This window comes from Malania oleifera, chromosome 6 (genome assembly GCF_029873635.1).
Source record: "Malania oleifera isolate guangnan ecotype guangnan chromosome 6, ASM2987363v1, whole genome shotgun sequence".
NCBI classification, from domain to species: Eukaryota; Viridiplantae; Streptophyta; class Magnoliopsida; order Santalales; family Ximeniaceae; genus Malania; species Malania oleifera.
The window spans coordinates 37176011-37194627 of record NC_080422.1 but is presented as its reverse complement, the minus strand read 5'-3'; the positions used below and the strand labels follow the sequence as shown (position 1 = coordinate 37194627).

At 36.0% G+C, this 18617-nt stretch overlaps 2 protein-coding genes across 3 annotated transcripts; one reads left to right on the top strand and one right to left on the bottom strand.

Moving 5' to 3' along the window:
• Positions 1-1888: 1888 nt before the first annotated feature.
• LOC131157053 (uncharacterized) lies at positions 1889-17269 on the bottom strand. 2 transcript variants are annotated; one of them, XM_058110904.1, is made up of 5 exons: positions 16794-17269; positions 15749-15966; positions 15361-15489; positions 2277-2408; positions 1889-2181 (listed from the first exon to the last, which is right to left on the bottom strand). In XM_058110904.1, the coding sequence occupies exons 1-5, from the start codon at positions 17098-17100 to the stop codon at positions 2068-2070; spliced, it is 900 nt and encodes a 299-aa protein (XP_057966887.1). In that variant the 5' UTR covers positions 17101-17269; the 3' UTR covers positions 1889-2067. The 2 variants fall into 2 exon arrangements, with proteins under 2 accessions (XP_057966887.1, XP_057966889.1); XM_058110906.1 differs by having other exon boundaries at positions 15749-15949; positions 16794-17247.
• Positions 17099-18134, top strand: LOC131158561 (probable NAD(P)H dehydrogenase (quinone) FQR1-like 3). The gene is made up of 2 exons (XM_058113428.1): positions 17099-17155; positions 17805-18134. Exons 1-2 carry the CDS (start codon positions 17099-17101, stop codon positions 18132-18134), a joined length of 387 nt encoding a protein of 128 aa, XP_057969411.1.
• Positions 18135-18617: the final 483 nt, after the last annotated feature.

Sequence of the window (18617 nt, the reverse complement as noted above, 5' to 3'; positions counted from 1 at the left end):
TCAAAATTGAATTATGTTCATCAATAATTAATATGTTATACTACATGATAAAATAATATATAGTTATTTTTTTGGAAAATTACAAAAGAATCAATAAAATTTCTTATATTTACAAAAAATTATAAATAACTAAAAAGTTTTCTTTTATTATTTCTTAAATTCACTTAAAATTTTTTCAAAAATATAATTTTTGCAAAACACTTTTACAATACAAGATTAATATGACTTTTTTATTTTTATTTTTTTTATAAAAATATTTATTCTAAGTAATAAGTGCTATAGAGGTTTTTTCCTTTGATTTTATTTTATATAAAAATATTTGATAAATGTACAGAGGGAACTTTATTTTCAATTTTGATGCTTCCTAAAGCTCACTGATAGTTCAACTTTTTTTAAGCAAAAGACGCTGGACCATCCATCGATTTTTAAACAAAAGATCTTGGATGGTCCGGTGTCTTTTGCATGGTTTAGAGAGAGAGAGAGAGAGGTGTGGGGGACAGCGGGGTGGGGGTTTGAATATGATTAATATTGTTTGGTAATGGTAGTGCTTAGGAGGGGTGAGTTTATAAGGTCACGTTGTTGGTGATGGGTTTATAGGGAGTTTTAGGGTTTTAATGGATGAAGATTAGGTTTTGATGACAAATGAGACTTAAAGTTGGGGTGTGTTGCATTCCCAAGTCAGAAAAATAAAAAAGAAGGCAACAAATATATATACATATATATATATATATATATATATATTATTTTTTAAAATAAAAAAAGTATTAAGTACATATAAAATGTATATCTGATATAATTTTATTATGAATATAAAAATTATATATTTAGTTAAAATATATAAAGAACAGAATTATAGATGTATAAACATGATGTACTCAAAAATTTTTAAATAAATATTAATATATAGTCTCAAATAATAGGTAATAGTGTGCCCTACAATAAAAGTTATATATATTGACTGAATGAAAGTTGGAGAGCCTTCAAATGCATACTTAAATTTGATCACATTTTCAGAAAAAATGTTATGCTTTTGTAATAGTAATCAATTCTATCGAATTAATTACTAATACAAAAACACAATTGTCCGAATACAAAGTATAAATAAGATCAAATTTAAGTATGCATTTAAAGATCTCTCTAGGTTTATCTAAAACTACATATTAATATTTATTTAAAAATTATTAAGTATATCCTATTTATACGTTATATTTAATATAATTATGTTTTTTTTTATCTATTTTAACTAAATATATTATTTTTGTATTCATAATAAAATTATATCAAATATACATTTATATCCATTTAATAATTTTTTTATTTTAATATATATATATAGTTGTTTTTTTTTTTTTGAATTACGCACCGAATATTCACGTGTCCATTTTACGGTCCATGTGACTAATCCTGCGCCCCGTTGACCCCACAACTCCAAAGGAAAAATAAATTCAAGAGTCTAGGAATAGAAACGAGCTCAGGAGGGTTTGAACACCTGATCTCGTGAGAGACACTCCCACAACCCGCACTACCACCTGAACCATATCCTAGAGGAATATATATATATATAGTTGTTGCCTTCCTTCTTTTCGGTTTTTTTTTGACTTGGGAGTACTACACCCCAACCTTAAATCTCCATCCGCCATCAGAACCTAATCCTCATCCCTTAAAGACACTAAAACCTCCTATAAACCCCTCACCCCCACTCCCCCAGCTACTCCTACAACCAACAACTCCACTGACCTTATAAACTCACCCCCAGCCCTGTCAGCACCGCCATTACCAAACAATATTAATCATATTCAAACCCCCTACCCCCGCTGACCCCCCCCCCCCCTCTCTCTCTCTCTCTCTCTCTCTCTCCATACCTTTAGTAAATAAAATCAAAGAAGGAAAAAACTCAAGTGCTATAAGCACTTTTTTTTTAAGTGCTCTCAATCGGAGGGTCAATGTGAGTCATAGAAGTGCTGAAAATACATGAAAGTAAAGGAACATGATGGATTTCAACTTGAACGGCATTGGTTGCCAAGCAACAAACACTTTTGGTCCATCTCTACACAAAATGTTCGTACTTCAGACAACTTTCAATTCTTTAAGCCATGCTGTATGTAGGGGGCATGGATCAGGTTTCCCTTCTGCAATTGCCTTCTCAGAGAGCGAATAAAACCAGCCATTTCTCCACTTGAACTGCGAGCATTATTCAAGCTCAAACTCAAATGAAATAAATTTGAAAGTTTATGTGCTTGCTCAAGAAATTCCACCATTCAAATTGAAGACTTTACCTCCTTAACAGCCGTTGGGAAGTTGGAGACTGCCCGTGAGTAAGCACATAATCTATCCTCCATGGCAGCTTCAAATACTATGCTTTTTTCTGCTGCAGCTGCAGCTGCAAGTTCAGCTATGAGCCTAGACACCTGCTAACACATACATGGAGAAGAGACGCCAATCAATTAGTGTCCGTGCCATCCCCTTCCCCCCCCCTCCCCCCCAAAAAAACCTCACACATGGTGCTGCACTTTCTCTCTCTCTGCTAGAGCAGAAACTGTCAAGTATATGGCAACTTTTGTCCGATTCCGAACCCAAACTAAGAAATATAGAAGGATTTATTGAATATGTTTCAAACTAATATGAGCCCCCATTCAAAATGGAGAACACTACTTTAGCCAAACCTACTTAATCTGAACTCACTTATGCACTCAATAAATTGATTAGGCGAACACCCAAAGGCCTATGCAACCAAGCTTAACCATTGATAATTCCTACTTAGGTCCAACAAGTGAAACCACTGCTTCATAGTAATCAAGAAGCAGCCTCATAACAAAAAACCATAATTGAATATGCTAAGTAAAAGATAAAAATAAGAACAAACAAAACACCACCAACCAAGTAGTTATGAGATCATGATATAACTGTTATCTGTAGAAATTAAAAGAGCTTCTACAGACTGTGTCACATAGATATGTGCGCCTATGTATATTTTAGTGATTTCCTATATTGGATATTTAAATTTGTTTTACATCATTGTACTCTTGCAAGATTTGAAGGAATAAATCTAAGCACTTTCTGGTAATCTAGCTTCCTCTAGATCTCTTCAAAATATAATTGGACAAGAGAAAGGTACACAAATTCCTCTATGTTGTGTTTGTGAACAAATAATCTGTAGTGCCACATTTTCAATCCTTAGATATGGATTTGTTTATAGTTGGACAATACTCAATATGAAGTTACATCAAGATTTTAGAAACAAGTGTGAGTTAGTAAGGGTATTATGGTCATTCCAGTTGTACTTATATTATAAATAGAGAGACCTACCATTGAGTTTAGGTCTTCCATTTTACCCAATTACTCAACATGGTATTAGAGCATGATCCAAACTAAACCCTATTCTCCTTGGCCATTGCCAGAAAATACCATTCCCACGGCTGTCCTTCCTAGATTTACCGCCATCCTATATATTTCACAAAACCAACCATACACCCATAAATAGACCTCCCCAACAACTCATCCCACACAACCCCATTGCCGGAGGACCCCCGTGCGAAGGAGAACAACATTCCTGTGGCTGTCCTTCCTAGATTCATCTCCATCCCATATTATTTCACAAAACCAACATACACCCATAAACAGACCCCACCCCCCGGACGCCTTGCCCCACAAAACCCCACGTGCTGGCCAAATGGCAGCAGGGCCAACCCCACGCGCCAGAATGTGAGTGAATTTCTGGCCACATTTTTTTTTCCCTCTGCTGTGCTCTGATTCCTTCTCTAGACTATATTATCAAGCTGTTAGGTCAGTTTTTTTACTCAAATTCAACCTTTTCCGATTATGCACTTGCAGCATTCCGTTAATTTCTGTTCAAGGTTTGTGAAGGCTTTTTTGTGAGTTTTTTGGAGCAGTGACAGCATTCATATGTTCAGTTGTGAGGCTGTGGCAGTGCTATATCCGTCCGTGAGTCGTTCACCTCATCCGTGGCAGTGCAGCACCCAAGGAATGGTACTTTGATGCTTCATGAAGCTGTTTATCAATGGTTATTGAGTTTATTGGGTCTAAAACAGTGGGATTTGCTGTGTTTTTTAATTCACTGTTCTAATTCCTTTCGTATACCAAAATATCAAGCTGTTGGGCATGTGTTTTTTTGCTCAAAGATCCAATCTTTGTTGTGACAATGCATTCGTGTGTTGCTTTCTTGGGGTTGCATCTGAGGTAGTTGATGATTTGTTCATGGTAGTTTCAGTGGTTCACCTCACCAATTGTTCCAGTGCTAAGTGTTGCTTTCTTGGGGCTGCGTCTGAGTTTCTTGGTGCTATGGCAGCCTCATACTGATTTATCTGTGACTTGTTCATGGTAGTTTTAGTGGTTCACCTCACCAATTGTTCCAGTGCTAAGTGTTGCTTTCTTGGGGCTGCGTCTGAGTTTCTTGGTGCTATGGCATCCTCGTACTGATTTATCTGTGACTTGTTCATGGTGGGCCACCTTGTTCATGGTTGTTTCAATTGTTCCAGCAATTAATCTTATGATCATGGGTCTAAGTTAGTGAATATTGGGATGGCATTTGTAAATCCCAAAAGTATGATTCCTTCGTTAGTTCACTTATTTGAGTGAACTGTGTACTATAACTATATCAGAGGAGGAGTATTCAAGGTTTCTACAGTATCAATTGTCTCAATAAGCATCTTATCACATTACTTCCTTCCTACCAGTAATTGGATAATCGATTTTGCTGCCACTGACGATATAACAGGTGCAGCCAACTTCTTTTCTGATCTCCAATATCCTAAAAATCTCCCTCAAGTTACCCTTGTTGATGGGTCCACTATTGCTGTTAAGAGGATAAGAACAGTAAATCCTACTCCTTCTATCTCTTTTTCTTCTGCTTTTATACATTCTTAAATCTCGTTTCAATCTTATGTCAGTTAGTAAACTTACAAAGTCACAAAATTGTTCTGTCACATTTCTTCCTGATTCTGTGGTTATTCAAAATCTAAAGACGAGAAAGACAATTGGCACAGGATGTGAAGCTCATGGACTTTACTACTTTGACTTGCCTTCTCCATCCATTGCCTGCACAGTCGCAGCTACACCACTTCAAATCCATTGTCGCCTTGGTCATCCATCCTTCGACAAGTTGAAACAGCTAGTTCCTACATTGAGTTCTATGTCTAATCTTGAGTGTGCGTCTTGTCAATTGGACAAGCATCATCGTGTTCCCTTTGCTCCCCGGGTTGACAAACAGGTGGTTAGTCCTTTCATGCTTGTCCATTCTGAAATTTGGGGTCCTAGTCATGTCACATCAAAGTTGGGGTTTCGGTACTTTGTTACATTTGTTGATGACTACTATAGGATGACTTGGTTATATTTAATGAAAGATCGTTTTGAGTTGTTTGATATTTTTGTGCTTTTTGTTCCCAAATAAAGACTCAATTTTATATCCCAGTTAGGATACTTTGTAGTGATAATGCTAAGGAGTACTTCAGTACCTAATTTAGTACTTATATAAGTAACCCTGGTGTAAACCATTAGTCCTCTTGTGCCCACACTCCACAATAAAATGGAGTTGCAGAATGGAAAAACATACATATTCTTGAAGTCACTCGTACCTTATTGAATCAAAAGAATGTCCCCAAAGTTTTTTAGAGTGATGCTGTGCTCGCAGCTTGCTCTCTCATCAATAAAATGCCATCCTCTGCCCTAGGAGATAAAATTCCATATATTCAGTTATCTTTCCTAAGGCTCTTTTGTTCTCCCTTCCTCCTCGTATATTTGGTTGTGTGTCCTTTGTCCATAAGTTATCTCCAAGAATGAATAAGTTGGATCCTCAAGCTATTAAATGTATTTTTCTGGGCTATTCCTATACTCAAAAGGGATATCGATGTTATAGTCCTACTTTATATTGATTCTTTGTCTCTGCTAATGTTACCTTTTTTGAGTCTACACCATACTACTCTGATTCCTTGAGTTCTATTGACCTTGATGAGTCCCTTCCTTTGCCTTGCCTTCTAGATCCAACCTAGTATCTGTGCCCAATCCTCCTACATCTTCATCCAATTTGAGTCCTTCTCATCGCTTGAATCATCCCAATTTGCAAGTATACACACGGTGACTCAAGAGGGAAGTGCCTCCTCCAGCTTCCACTACCGTGCCTCTAGTTCCCTTGTCAGATGGTCTTATTTCTCATGATGCTGATCCTCCAATAGCTGTTCAAAAAGGTAAACACACTTGTACCCAACATCCAATCTCTAATTTTGTTTGTTATGATTTCTTGTCGCCCTCTTATTACTGTTTTGTTAGTACTCTCTCTTCTATTGCTATTCCAAGATCTATTTCTAAAGTCCTATCCCATTTTGGGTGGAGGACAATAATGGTTGAAGAGATGCATGCACTACATGATAATGATACTTGGGATTTGGTACTTCTTCCTCTTGATAAGCCTATGGTTGGTTGTCACTAGGTGTACAATGTCAAAGTCAATCCTAATCGTTCCGTAGCTCATCTGAAGGCCCACCTTGTTGCTAAGGGGTATACTTAAGTGTATGGTTTGAATTATTCAGACACATTCTCCTCGGTCGCTAAACATGCCTTAGCACATTTGTTCACCTCCTAGGTCGGATCACCTTCCGATCAAAGATCCACAACTGGGTATTGTATCTTTGTCGGTGGTAATTTGGTGTCTTGGAAAAGTAAGAGACAAATTGTGGTGGCCAGGTCGAGTGCTGAGTCAGAGTATAGGGTTATGACGCACACTACATGTGAACTTGTTTGGTTAAAAAACATGTAGAAAGAACTAGGTTTTCCACATTCTCAGCCTATGGAGTTGATGTGTGATAATCGAGCTGCTATTCATATTGGCTCCGGGTGTCTTCCATGAGTGGACAAAGCACATTGAAGTAGATTGTCACTTTATTCAAGAGAAACTTGTACAGAAGCTCATTACACCCACTCATGTGAACATGTGAAGTCTGAGTTTCAGCTTGCTGATTTGTTCACTAAAGCCTTGGGAGGTGCTCGTGTGAAATTCATTTCTAACAAGCTAGGAGCATATGATATATATGCTCCATCTTGAGGAGTGTTAATGGTTATTTAGTCTTTTAGCATTACTATTATGTATTAGAGTTTTGTTAGTAATAAGTGTGAATTAGTACAGTTATTATGGTCATTCCTATTGTACTTAAATATATTATAAATAGAGGGAGAGATCTATCATTGAGTTTAGGTCTTCCATTTTACCTAATTACTCAACAAAGCTTTCAACAAGTTCACGCTACTGTAAATCCAAGCTGCAAATACCATGTTCCTAAACATAGTAATTACTACTTCATACACTTAAATACGCAAACCCCATGTTTGGAGAGACCTTAGATTTAGATTTGTATTGGATATGAATAAGACGTAATACTATATTTTTAAAATTGTTATTTTCAAGAGACAAAGGTGAGAGGAGGAGGAGGAGGAGGAGGAGAACAAAGAGATGACAAGAGAGGGTGAGCAATGGTCAAGACATAAAACATTTTCAAATCTTCCAAGATTCTTAATCACAAAAAAAGGAGAAAAATGAGAGGATGAGAAGAGAAAACTAGAAATGAAGAAGAAAAATGGAGGCAGGTGGATGATATAAGCAAATATATATAACAGATGTTTCACATTTATTATTGCATTCATTTGCAATAAAAGTTGTTGTTGATCTAATGTAGTGGGCAAGTTAGTCCCACACCACACAACATGTGCGCACAAGATTATTTGTTTGGTGGGTGGAGATAGGGGTGGGAGGGTTGTACAATTATAGAGAACATATGATAGTAAAATGCTATGAGGTGACACAACAATTAAGATGGGGACAGTTAATTAAATGTAAGAGTCTGGATGAGGCTAGTCTTACAAAAATCAAAACAGATGCACTTTTATTTTCATGTTATTTTCCTTAGTTTCCTATCAATCTCATAAAGTATGTAAAGAAACATTGTTAACGCATGTGGACCAGGATCCAACGCCTCCAAGAGGATGGCTATTTAAAGAATGTTGTTAAATGTCTTTTATCTTGCACTATATAGGTTCACGGGGTCACTACTAACCATTTTTTATCTACGTGTGGTTAAGTTCATTAAATTACCATTGATTAGGTCTCTAGCTAATCCAAGGGTCTAAGGAACCAATAATCTCTAATCTACATTCCAAAGCCAAGTTCTGGAGCTCAGTTGTACAAGGGGAAGGCATTAGGTATCCCTTGCACACTTTTTCTTTCAAATGGTAACACGATAAGTTCAAGATGTTCAAACATTAATCAAGGCAGTCTTTGAATCTTTTTTAATTAGGTTACCTTTCCTTTAAGTATTGTTCCACCTCACAACCATTGGGCAATCCATTAGTTTTGTGAGACTTCCCTCACTTCAAGAATTGCGTGAAGAAGAACATGTTCCTCGAGGATCCGTCGTCGGATTTATTAATTAAGTTTCATAACATTGGAAAATATGATTTTATCACATAGAGCATACAACACATCATCATGTTCAATCTTAAGTTGATACTAAATATATATAATCATATTCATACAATTCTATAGTTGAAGGGGAGTGTTTAATGTGTTTATTTACTATGTCATTAAATATTGTTCTGCCTTACAACCATCGGACAACCTGTCAGTGTTGTAAGACTTCTCTCACTTCAAGAACCACATGAACAACAACAACATGTTCTTCAGGGATCCGTCGTCGGATTAGTTAAATGTTTAATATGTTTATTTACTGTGCCATTAAAAATTGTTCTGCCTTACAACCATCAAACAACGCATCAGTATTGTAAGACTTCCTCACTTCAAGAATCACATGAAAAATAACATATTCTTCAGGGATCCATCATCGGATTAGTTAAATGTTTTAGGGTTTTCAAAACATCCAATGCACACTCATATAAGATAGTAAACCAAAGTTATCTTACTACAAAGCAAACCATATCATAGTACGGCACCCATGTACATTATTGAGTCAATGCATACATGAAAAATAACATGTTCTTCAGGGATCCATCATCGGATTAGTTAAATGTTTTAGGGTTTTCAAAACATTCAATGCACACTCATATAAGATAGTAAACCAAAGTTATCTTACTACAAAGCAAACCATATCATAGTACGGCACCCATGTACATTATTGAGTCAATGCATACATGATGCATACTTCCTTCGGAACATTCATGCTACCATATATTAATAATTGTATGCAAAAGAAGGAACAGGAGACCCCGAGGTTCGAGATTTTGCACTTTTCAAGTTCTTAGATTCAAATTAAAATGCAAAAGTACTCAAAACACTTGGGAGTTGGGAAGCAAAAAAAACAGAGTAGAAATACCTCTGGAATTTTTCAGAATTTTTTTGTAATTTATATAAATTTATAAAGTTTAAAAACACCGAAAAATTAATATAGAATACCTAAGAGGTTTGAAAATTAATATAAAAATCCCCAAGGATTTAAAAAGGAATTCCTAAATTTTTCAAATACGAATTTAAAGAAAAACCTGAAATAAAATATATATTAAATTTAAAACAGCCTAATTAAAAGAAAAAATTAAAATAAATTTAAAAAAAATTAAGAAAAAAAAATTAAAATAAAATATAATTTTTTTTTTTAGGTTGTCTCCTATTATTTTCATAACTTTTTTAGATATCAAAAAGTATCTTTTTTAATGAATTTTTTAAGGTTAAAAAAGATTACAACAACAACAACAAAACCAAGCCTTAGTCCCACTAAGTGGGGTCGGCTATATGAATCCTTTTCCGCCAATTTATGCGATCATGGACTATTTCTTTTGATAGATTCAAAGATATTAAATCCTTACTCACTATCTCCTCCCAAGTTATTTTATGTCTACCCCTACCCCTTCTACTGCCCCCCACAGTAACTAAGTTACTCTTCCTCACAGGTGCACTATAAGGCCTACGTTGCAAGTGTCCATACCATCTGAGTCGTCCTTCCCTTATCTTATCTTCTATAGGAGCTACACCTAACTTACCACGAATATTTTCATTCCTTAATTTATCTTTCAATGTTATACCACTCATCCATCTAAGCATCCTCATCTCGACAACTTTTACTTTTTGGATATTATGTTTCTTCGTCGCCCAACATTCTGATCCATATAGCATAGCTAGTCTTATAGCTGTCCTATAAAACTTCCCTTTCAATTTTAAGGGTATTCTACGATCACATAGAATACTTGAAGAACTTCTCCATTTTACCCAACCTGCTTTAACTCTATGTATTACATCATCTTCAATTTCTCCTTCAGCTTGCATAATAGATCCAAGGTATCGAAATCTACAAGTGTTATTTATTTCTTCATCATCAAGTTTAACTTTGTCTTTCATATTCCTCCTATCATTACTAAAATTACATTTCATATATTCTGTTTTATTTCTACTAATCTTAAAGCCTCTAGATTCCAAAGCTTCTCTCCATAATTCTAACTCAGCCTCTACTCCATCCCTAGTTTCGTCAATTAATACAATATCATTTGCAAACAACATACACCATGGAACCTCCTTTTGAATACTCTTAGTCAATTGGTCCATCACTAAAGCAAAAAAATAAGGACTCAAAGCAGATCCTTGATGTACACCTATGGTAATTGGAAATTCTCTAGTTTCTCCATCTATAGTCTTTACACTAGTCATTACTCCATCGTACATATCCTTAATGACATCGGTATACCTACAACATACACCCTTTTTTTCTAAAACCCACCATAAAACTTCCTTAGATATCCTATCATATGCTTTCTCAAGGTCAATAAATATCATATGCAAGTCCCTCTTCTTTTCTCTAAACTTTTCCATTAATCTTCTTAAAAGATAAATAGCTTCTGTGGTAGATCTCCCAGGCATAAAACCAAATTGATTTTCTGAGATCTTCGTTTCTAACCTTAATCTTTGTTCAACTACTCTTTCCCATAGTTTCATCGTATGACTCATAAGTTTAATTCCACGATAGTTATTATAATTTTGAATATCTCCTTTATTTTTGTATATAGGTATTAAAGTACTTTTCCTCCATTCATCTGGCATTTTCTTAGTTTTTACAATTGTATTAAATAAATTAGTTAACCATATAATTCCGTTATCACCCAAGCATTTCCAAACTTCAATTGGGATGTTATCTGCTCCCATAGCTTTCCCATTTTTCATCTTTTTTAGTGCAAACATAACTTCGTTAACTCTAATTTTTTGAATAAATCTTATAATTTTAGTCTTTTCCTCATTTGACAATTCTAAATTTAAGCATTTGGTTTTCATTAAACAACTTACTAAAGTAACTTCGCCATCTTTCTTTAATATCTTCGTCCTTAACCAAGACAATATCATCCTCACTTTTTATACATTTTACATTTCCTAAGTCCTTGTTCTTCCGTTCTCTAACTTTAGCAAGTTTAAATATATTTCTTTCCCCTTCTTTTGTACCTAATCTATCATACAAACTATTAAATGATCTATATTTAGCTTCACTAACGACCCTTTTTGCATCTTTTCTTGTCTCCTTATATTTTTCAAAGTTATCGTTGTTTCTACATTTTTGCCACGTTTTATACCAAATTCTTTTTGTCTTTATGATTTTTTGTACATCTTTATCCCACCACCAACTTTCTTTGCTATTTGAGAATCTTCCCCTTGATTCGCCTAAAATCTCTTTTGTTATCTTTTTAATAGAGCTAGCTAATCTATTCTAAAGAGTATTTGAATCTATCCCATCCTCTAAGGTCCAATCCCCATCTTTGATCATTTTATCTTTAAATTTTACTATATTTTCTCCTTTTAGGTTCCACCATCTAGTTCTCCTACAATGGTTTATTTTATCCTTTTTCTTCCATTTTTTAATGCATATATCTAACACTAAGACTCTATGATGTGTGGTTAGACTTTCACCTGAAATAACTTTACAATCCTTACATGATACATGATCTACCCTCCTAGTTAAAAAAAAATCTATTTGACTTCTATTTTGTCCACTTTTAAAGGTTATTAAGTGTTCTTCTCTCTTCTTAAAGCAAGTATTCATTATACTAAAATCATATGACATAGCAAAGTCTAAGATCATCTCCCTAGACTCATTTTTGTCTCCATATCCATATCCTTTATGTATCCTTTCATAATTTTTATTATCTCTTCCAACGTGTCCATTCAAATCTCCTCCTATAAATATTTTTTCAGTCCCTGGTATGCCTTGTATAATAGTATCCATATCTTCCCAAAATTGTCTCTTAAGATTTTCTACTAAGCCAACTTGAGGAGCATAAGCACTAATGATATTTATTATCTCTTGTCCTAATACCATTTTGATTTTTATAATTCTATCCCTTACTCTAATTACATCCACAACGCTATCTTTTAAATTTTTGTCTATAATAATGCCTACTCCATTCTTATGTTTTTCTTTTCCAGTGTACCAAAGTTTAAAACCTGATTTATCGATTTCTCTAGCTTTCTCCCCCACCCACTTAGTTTCTTGAAGGCAAATTATATTAATTCTTCTTCTAATCATTGTATCCACAATTTCCATGCTTTTACCCTATATTCCAAGTTGCTAATCTAATCCTAGTTTCCTGAACTAATGTCTTTACCTGCCCACGTCCAGAATGATGCAGGAACCCTCGCATATTTGACACCGTACCCGGGCGCCGACACGGCGCGTCGCTTCGGGGCGACTACCTAGCCCACCCTCGCCCACTTTTCGCTACACCCGGGTGGTTCAAGTGCAACGCGTCGCTCGTAGGGGACGCCCCAGCAAATATTCGGTAACGATTCATATCATAGTGATCTGACAAATTTTACGCTGGCTGTCAGCTACCTAACGCAACCCTCCTCCTTAACCCGGGCTTGGGACTGGCTGTGTGTGAAAAAATTAGGAAATTTAAGTGCATCATAGGCGGAGTTAAGGTTAAAAAAGATTATTAACTAATTAAATAAATAAATGAATTAAAAAGGACGCCGAAGACTTTTTCCAATCGTCTTCTCCAGCAAATCACCGGCGGAGATTCCAAAAACTTAAAAATTCAAATCCTTATATCTCCTTCTTTTAAACTCCAAATTGAGTGTCATTTTTTTTGTTTGACTCCATTCGACCTTAGGAATCTTTTCCAATAAAAAAATTAACGAAAAATCCTAAAACACGCAACTATTTTATGCATGGCCAGCTGTTGCTAGTGACCATGGTGACAGCCGTATTTTGGGTTTTCTCAAACCTTTTTTATGTGTTTTTCTATTTATTTCAATCCTAAGGACCTTGGTTAACCTATTTCCTATTTTTTAACCCCTTGTGTACATTAAAACTCGATATTTTTGAACTCTTCTACCTCCTCTCTTTTTCCGGCCAATGAAGCTTCAACTAGCTTCTCCTCCTGCTTTTTTCTACAATTTTCTAACTAAATTAAGTATTTTTTGAACTTCAAGCACAAATACAATGCAAAAATCTAAGCTCTATCATTGCTTTTCATGTCAAACATAAGCAACTTTATTTTAAACCACAAGAACCTTCAATCATGCTTTAATGGCCGAGTATGTGCAATCAAGCCTAAAAAAACAAACCTTTAATATTGTATTTTGCGGAAGAATACAGCTTGAAATCATGTGTTAAGAAACATATGAAAAACATATTTTAACATGCAAACAAAAGAAGTTGGATATACAAGAAATCATACATTTACATATTAGAGTTAAGGGATGAAATCTTCCTTGGTCTTCTTGTATTTGTTTCTCTCTCCAACCTTGAAAAATCATCCTTTTACCAGCTTGAATCTTCAAGTTCTTATTTTGGATCTCCTACACTAGGATTTTTATTCTCTATGTGTTGCCTCCTTCTTCTTACCTTTTTCCCCTGCTCTCTTTTTCTCTCTCTTTTGTCTTCCCTTTGGGAGTGTATGTACACTCCCTTTGCCTCCTCCTTTGTGTGTCTTGCCTAGGGCTGCAAACGAACCAAGCCGCTCATGAGCAGCTCGGGACCTCAGCTCGGTAAGAGCTAATTTGCGCTCTTTTATTACTCAAATGAGAGATTCTCAAGCCCATTTTTTCAACTTGTTTAGTAAATGAGCCGAGCCCAAACACACATAATTATTAGCTTCATTAAAAAATGAATAACATAAATGGGAAAGAGGACTTAAATAAGGAAGTTTCCTGTACAAATTACTCCAGATAAAAAATGATCTTGGTATGTCCAAAAATCCAATGGTTCTTCCTGGGTACAAATCCCCTATACCCTCTCTCTCTCTCTCTTTGATTTTTGACTTAATTTACTTCTTTGCTGTGATTTGTTTTGAGAAAGTTGGGCAGGAGGTGGTGGAGATGGGATCAGATGTGAACAAGTACAGAGCAGGAGACACCGTCGGAGTTGGAGTCATCATCAGATGCTGTAGAATTTGCTGACCCTGCAAATCAGACGATGAGCAGTACTGAAACAACAAGATCTGGTACTGTAACTCAAGGTGGCTTTGCCTGCGTCATGGTTGTCCCACATCGGAAAGCTAAGAAAAAATTGCTTCCTCTACTACTTATAAAATCCATTGTCTAGCCCCCTGGTCTACTGCAGGCTTGCTGGAAAACTGACTTGGGCTTTTATCTTTTCATTATTGTATTATTATATATAATATATTATTTGTAGGCCTATGTTGTGGCCTTTTAGTACTGAAGCCAGAGAATGGGCTTGAGTGGGTTTCAAATTTTAAATGTTAAATGGTCTTTTAAAATTTAAACATTAATCTAAGCCGAGCTTGAGCCGAGCCCGAGCCATTAATTAAATTTTCGAGCCAAGCTTGAGCTTGTTTTTATGAGCTCGAAATAAACCGAGCCTGAGCTCGAGCCAAGCTACTCTTCTTTCGAACCGAGCCCGAACATGCTAAAGCTCGGTTTGGCTTATTTGCAGCCCTAGTCTTGCCTTGAGGCTTAAGCCCCTTTAAATAAATCAAAGCTAGGGCTTCCCCTTTTTCCCTCTTCCAAAAATACCCTTTATCTCAAAAGGAGTTTACTTTCATGTCCAAAAGGGGTGTTTGGGTCCTCTTTTTACCCTATTCTTGTCTAATTTCAAATTAAAAGAGGATAAGCCTTCTTTCTGATTAAATGAGCGTTCAATTACAAAATTAAGGTCCCAAATTACCCTAAATGCTAGATTTGCCCATTGTAATGTAGGGACAAAGGATTGAAGTTTAATTATCTGCTCCTGAGCTCCAATTAACTCTTAAATTGCTCTTCTAACCCTTAATTAGTCTCAATTATAACTAAATTGACTCGGACAAAATAGGGTGTCAACAAACACCATCCAATGCTAGAAATATTTTTAGAGTCCAAGACCCAAAACTTTCGTAAAAACAAGAATCATTGGATACAGGGGACCTCACCTCAGATCGGTATTCCTTCTCTACAACACCTACAGTCGCTCCAGGACGGCGAGCTCCAACAAGCATGAACGCAGCAATCCATATCAACTTCTCCAACATTTGTTTCTCAAAGGCTTCCTTCTCTAGAACCTGTTGAAGTACTTAGCCATAACCAGGATTAAAATTTTAAATTTTTTTTTTTTTTTCACAATTTGCAGCAAATGAAGTCCACAGAACCATGATTCTTAAGTCCTAATGAAGTTCCACAAGATAAAATTCTGTTTCCATCACTACCAAATTTTGAAATTTAGCTTCAAACCTTGATAAAACCATGCTGTATAACTTAATTTTTTTTACCTAATTCAAGGGGTTCCCACATGTAAGACAACTAACCGAGATTCATCCCTACCTTGCAAGAAAGGCCTCCAGCATGCAACCTAGCAGCTAGTGCTGATGCCCATTTCCCATATGCTGCGGTCAACCCTTCAGGATTGGCATCAGTCTTCCCATCAACAGGAGGCTCACCGAGCTTTGATACAGCAAAATATGCCAACACTTGGCCTGCATCATTCAGACCTTTACTTTGAAGCCATGGCTCCAGCATCCCATTCTGGAAGAAAACCAAATCTGCTGGATCGTTATGATACATCCCATCACTAGCAAAATCATCAAACATAACTGTAATCAATGACACACAGCAGTTCCACCACCGACACAGTTTGGCATCAGATGAAATTTTGATCAAATGACATGCAATTCAAAAGCAGTATGAAACAATTCAGAAATATCAGGTTTAAATAAGTAAATTTTCAGGTTAAATAAACATTGAATATAGATTAATATAGTGAAGCTATTGTGAATTATGAAAAATCTGTCCACGGCTTAATGAATTCTATGATGAACCGAATACAGGATATTTCAACAAATTTAGTACGAATAATTGGGAATTCCACCGTTAAAAAAAAGGCAGATGAATGATTTTCAAACACCATTCAACTAAATGAACGCACAAAGAAATTGGTAAATTAAATTAAAACTAGGGAAATTTCAAGAGAAATGAATATAAATATTATGCAACTGAATAAAATCACTATAAATAACATTTATATTCCACAAGAACTAGTCAATTTATATCAAATGCGCGCTACCATCACCTCTCCTAATCAAATTACAGTGACTACTATGAAATTTCATATAATCTACAGATACTCCGAAAAAAAAAATTCAACTATAACCCATGTCATGACATTGTTTACAATAACTGATTTCATCTGATTAAATCAACTCGAAAAAAGATTAACAACTTCTGAGAGGACATGTACTCTTACGATTAAAATATTTGAACCTTCTATTGAAAACATTGCACCCAGAATTTTTAAAATCGAAAAAAACAATGACGGAGGGAAGGAGAAAGAGGATAGAGCAATGAAGAAGCAAGTGTAATCAGGCGGTACCGTCCCAGCGAGACTGCGGAGTGGACTGAAGAACGGCTTCGAGATCATCGTTCCTCGTGCAGACCAAGACAGGGCCGGGGAAATCAAGCGGCACGGATTCACCCCTCCTCACCAAAACATCGTTGCCGGCACCCAAGTCCTGCAATGCTCTGCCCACACGCCCACCTCCGACGATGATGGCGGGAACCACATTGGCGCTCACGGCCATTGCACTGAACGCCCTAACCCTAATTCTCGAAGTGGGTTTTGTGAAATTGCAGAAGAAGAGAGAAGAGCTAGAGACTATGGCTGTGATTGAGTTCGCCATGGATGTAGTGGGAGAAGAAAGCTCCGGTGGCGGCCATGGGCACGCAGTGTCCTCTGTTCTAATATTGGAAGAAGCTGACGAGTACAGCCACTCGTTTCATCCAGACTCTAAAAAGTGTGGCAGCGGACCGGGTTATCTATTTTGCTCGAGCTTTTCCCGTTTTATCTATATATTTTAAAATAATATCCTGGATTTTCTAAAATAACTCTATGTAATTTATTGCTTGATCCAATAAAATTTAAATGAAAAGGAAAATTATATGTTATGCATGGCGGTCAAATCTTGTTACCACAACCAGCGAGATTTGCATAGCATGGAGTATTTTTTCCCCCTCCCTGCATGTTTTACTCCTCTTCGTTGATATGAGTTTTTTCCCAATTTATTATTTTTTAAAAAATATATTAATTTAAATGGAAAGGAGAATTATTGCATGGCATGGAGTATTTTCCCCCCCCCTCCATGTGTGTTTTTCCTCCTCTTCGCCAATATGAGTTTTTTCTTAATTTATTTTTTAAAAAAACTATAAATAATATATCTTTTGAAAAAATAATTTTCAAAATTTTAAATCTTAATGGACCAAATAGCGAGATTTAAATAGTAAAGGAAATTCATGTATTGATGCTTTGACGACCAAATCTTGCTAGATGGGGTAGCGAAATTTAGCAAATCTTGTTACTCCATCTAACCACATTTGCATGGATTAGAAGAATAAGATTGTTCATGGGGAACTTCTTGAGCACCGGCGCCTGCAGCACCAACCAGAACAACTTGCAGATGACGTGGCAGAAATCAAGCCAAAACAACTTGCAGATGATGTGGCAGAAATCAAGCCAAAACAACTTGCAGATGCTGATGGCTTTCTCATTGGGTTTCCTTCTCGTTTCGAAATGATGCCTGCTCAATTCAAGGCCTTCTTTGATGCCACCCATGAGCTATGGGCATCACAAGCACTTGCTGGCAAACCTACTGGGATTTTCTGGAGTACTGGTTTCCATGGTGGAGGCCAGGAGCAACCGCGGACTCACCGGAGATAGCTCGCATCGCCAGAGTTCGCCATGTCGAGACCAATGCTGGTTGAAAAGTCCCTCCTCAGAATTGGAAACACGGATTTTAATTTAGAAATTAATTACGATTAGAGAAAATTTTAAAACCCCAAATTTTTGGAAATGGAAAAAGGAAACTTTCAACGAAATTTTGAAATTTGAAACTTACCCAGATAAGAAGATTGCAAGCAAAATCAAAACTCATCGACATTAATGAAAAACTATGAACAGAGGAAATTCAACAAAGCTTATGCACTCGAAGCAAATATACCATTAGAAGAAATAGTAATTGCGAAATCGTTTGAAGAAATAAAAAAAAAAAACGAAGAACGGGAGATTGAATAAATAGAAAAGGTTTATAATGGGGGAGGCCAGGAGAACTCGGCGTGAGTTCTATCTCCATTATAAAACCTTTTCGAAGCAAATATACCATTAGAAGATATACAGGCCAAGAGAAATCGGCGTGAGTTCTGT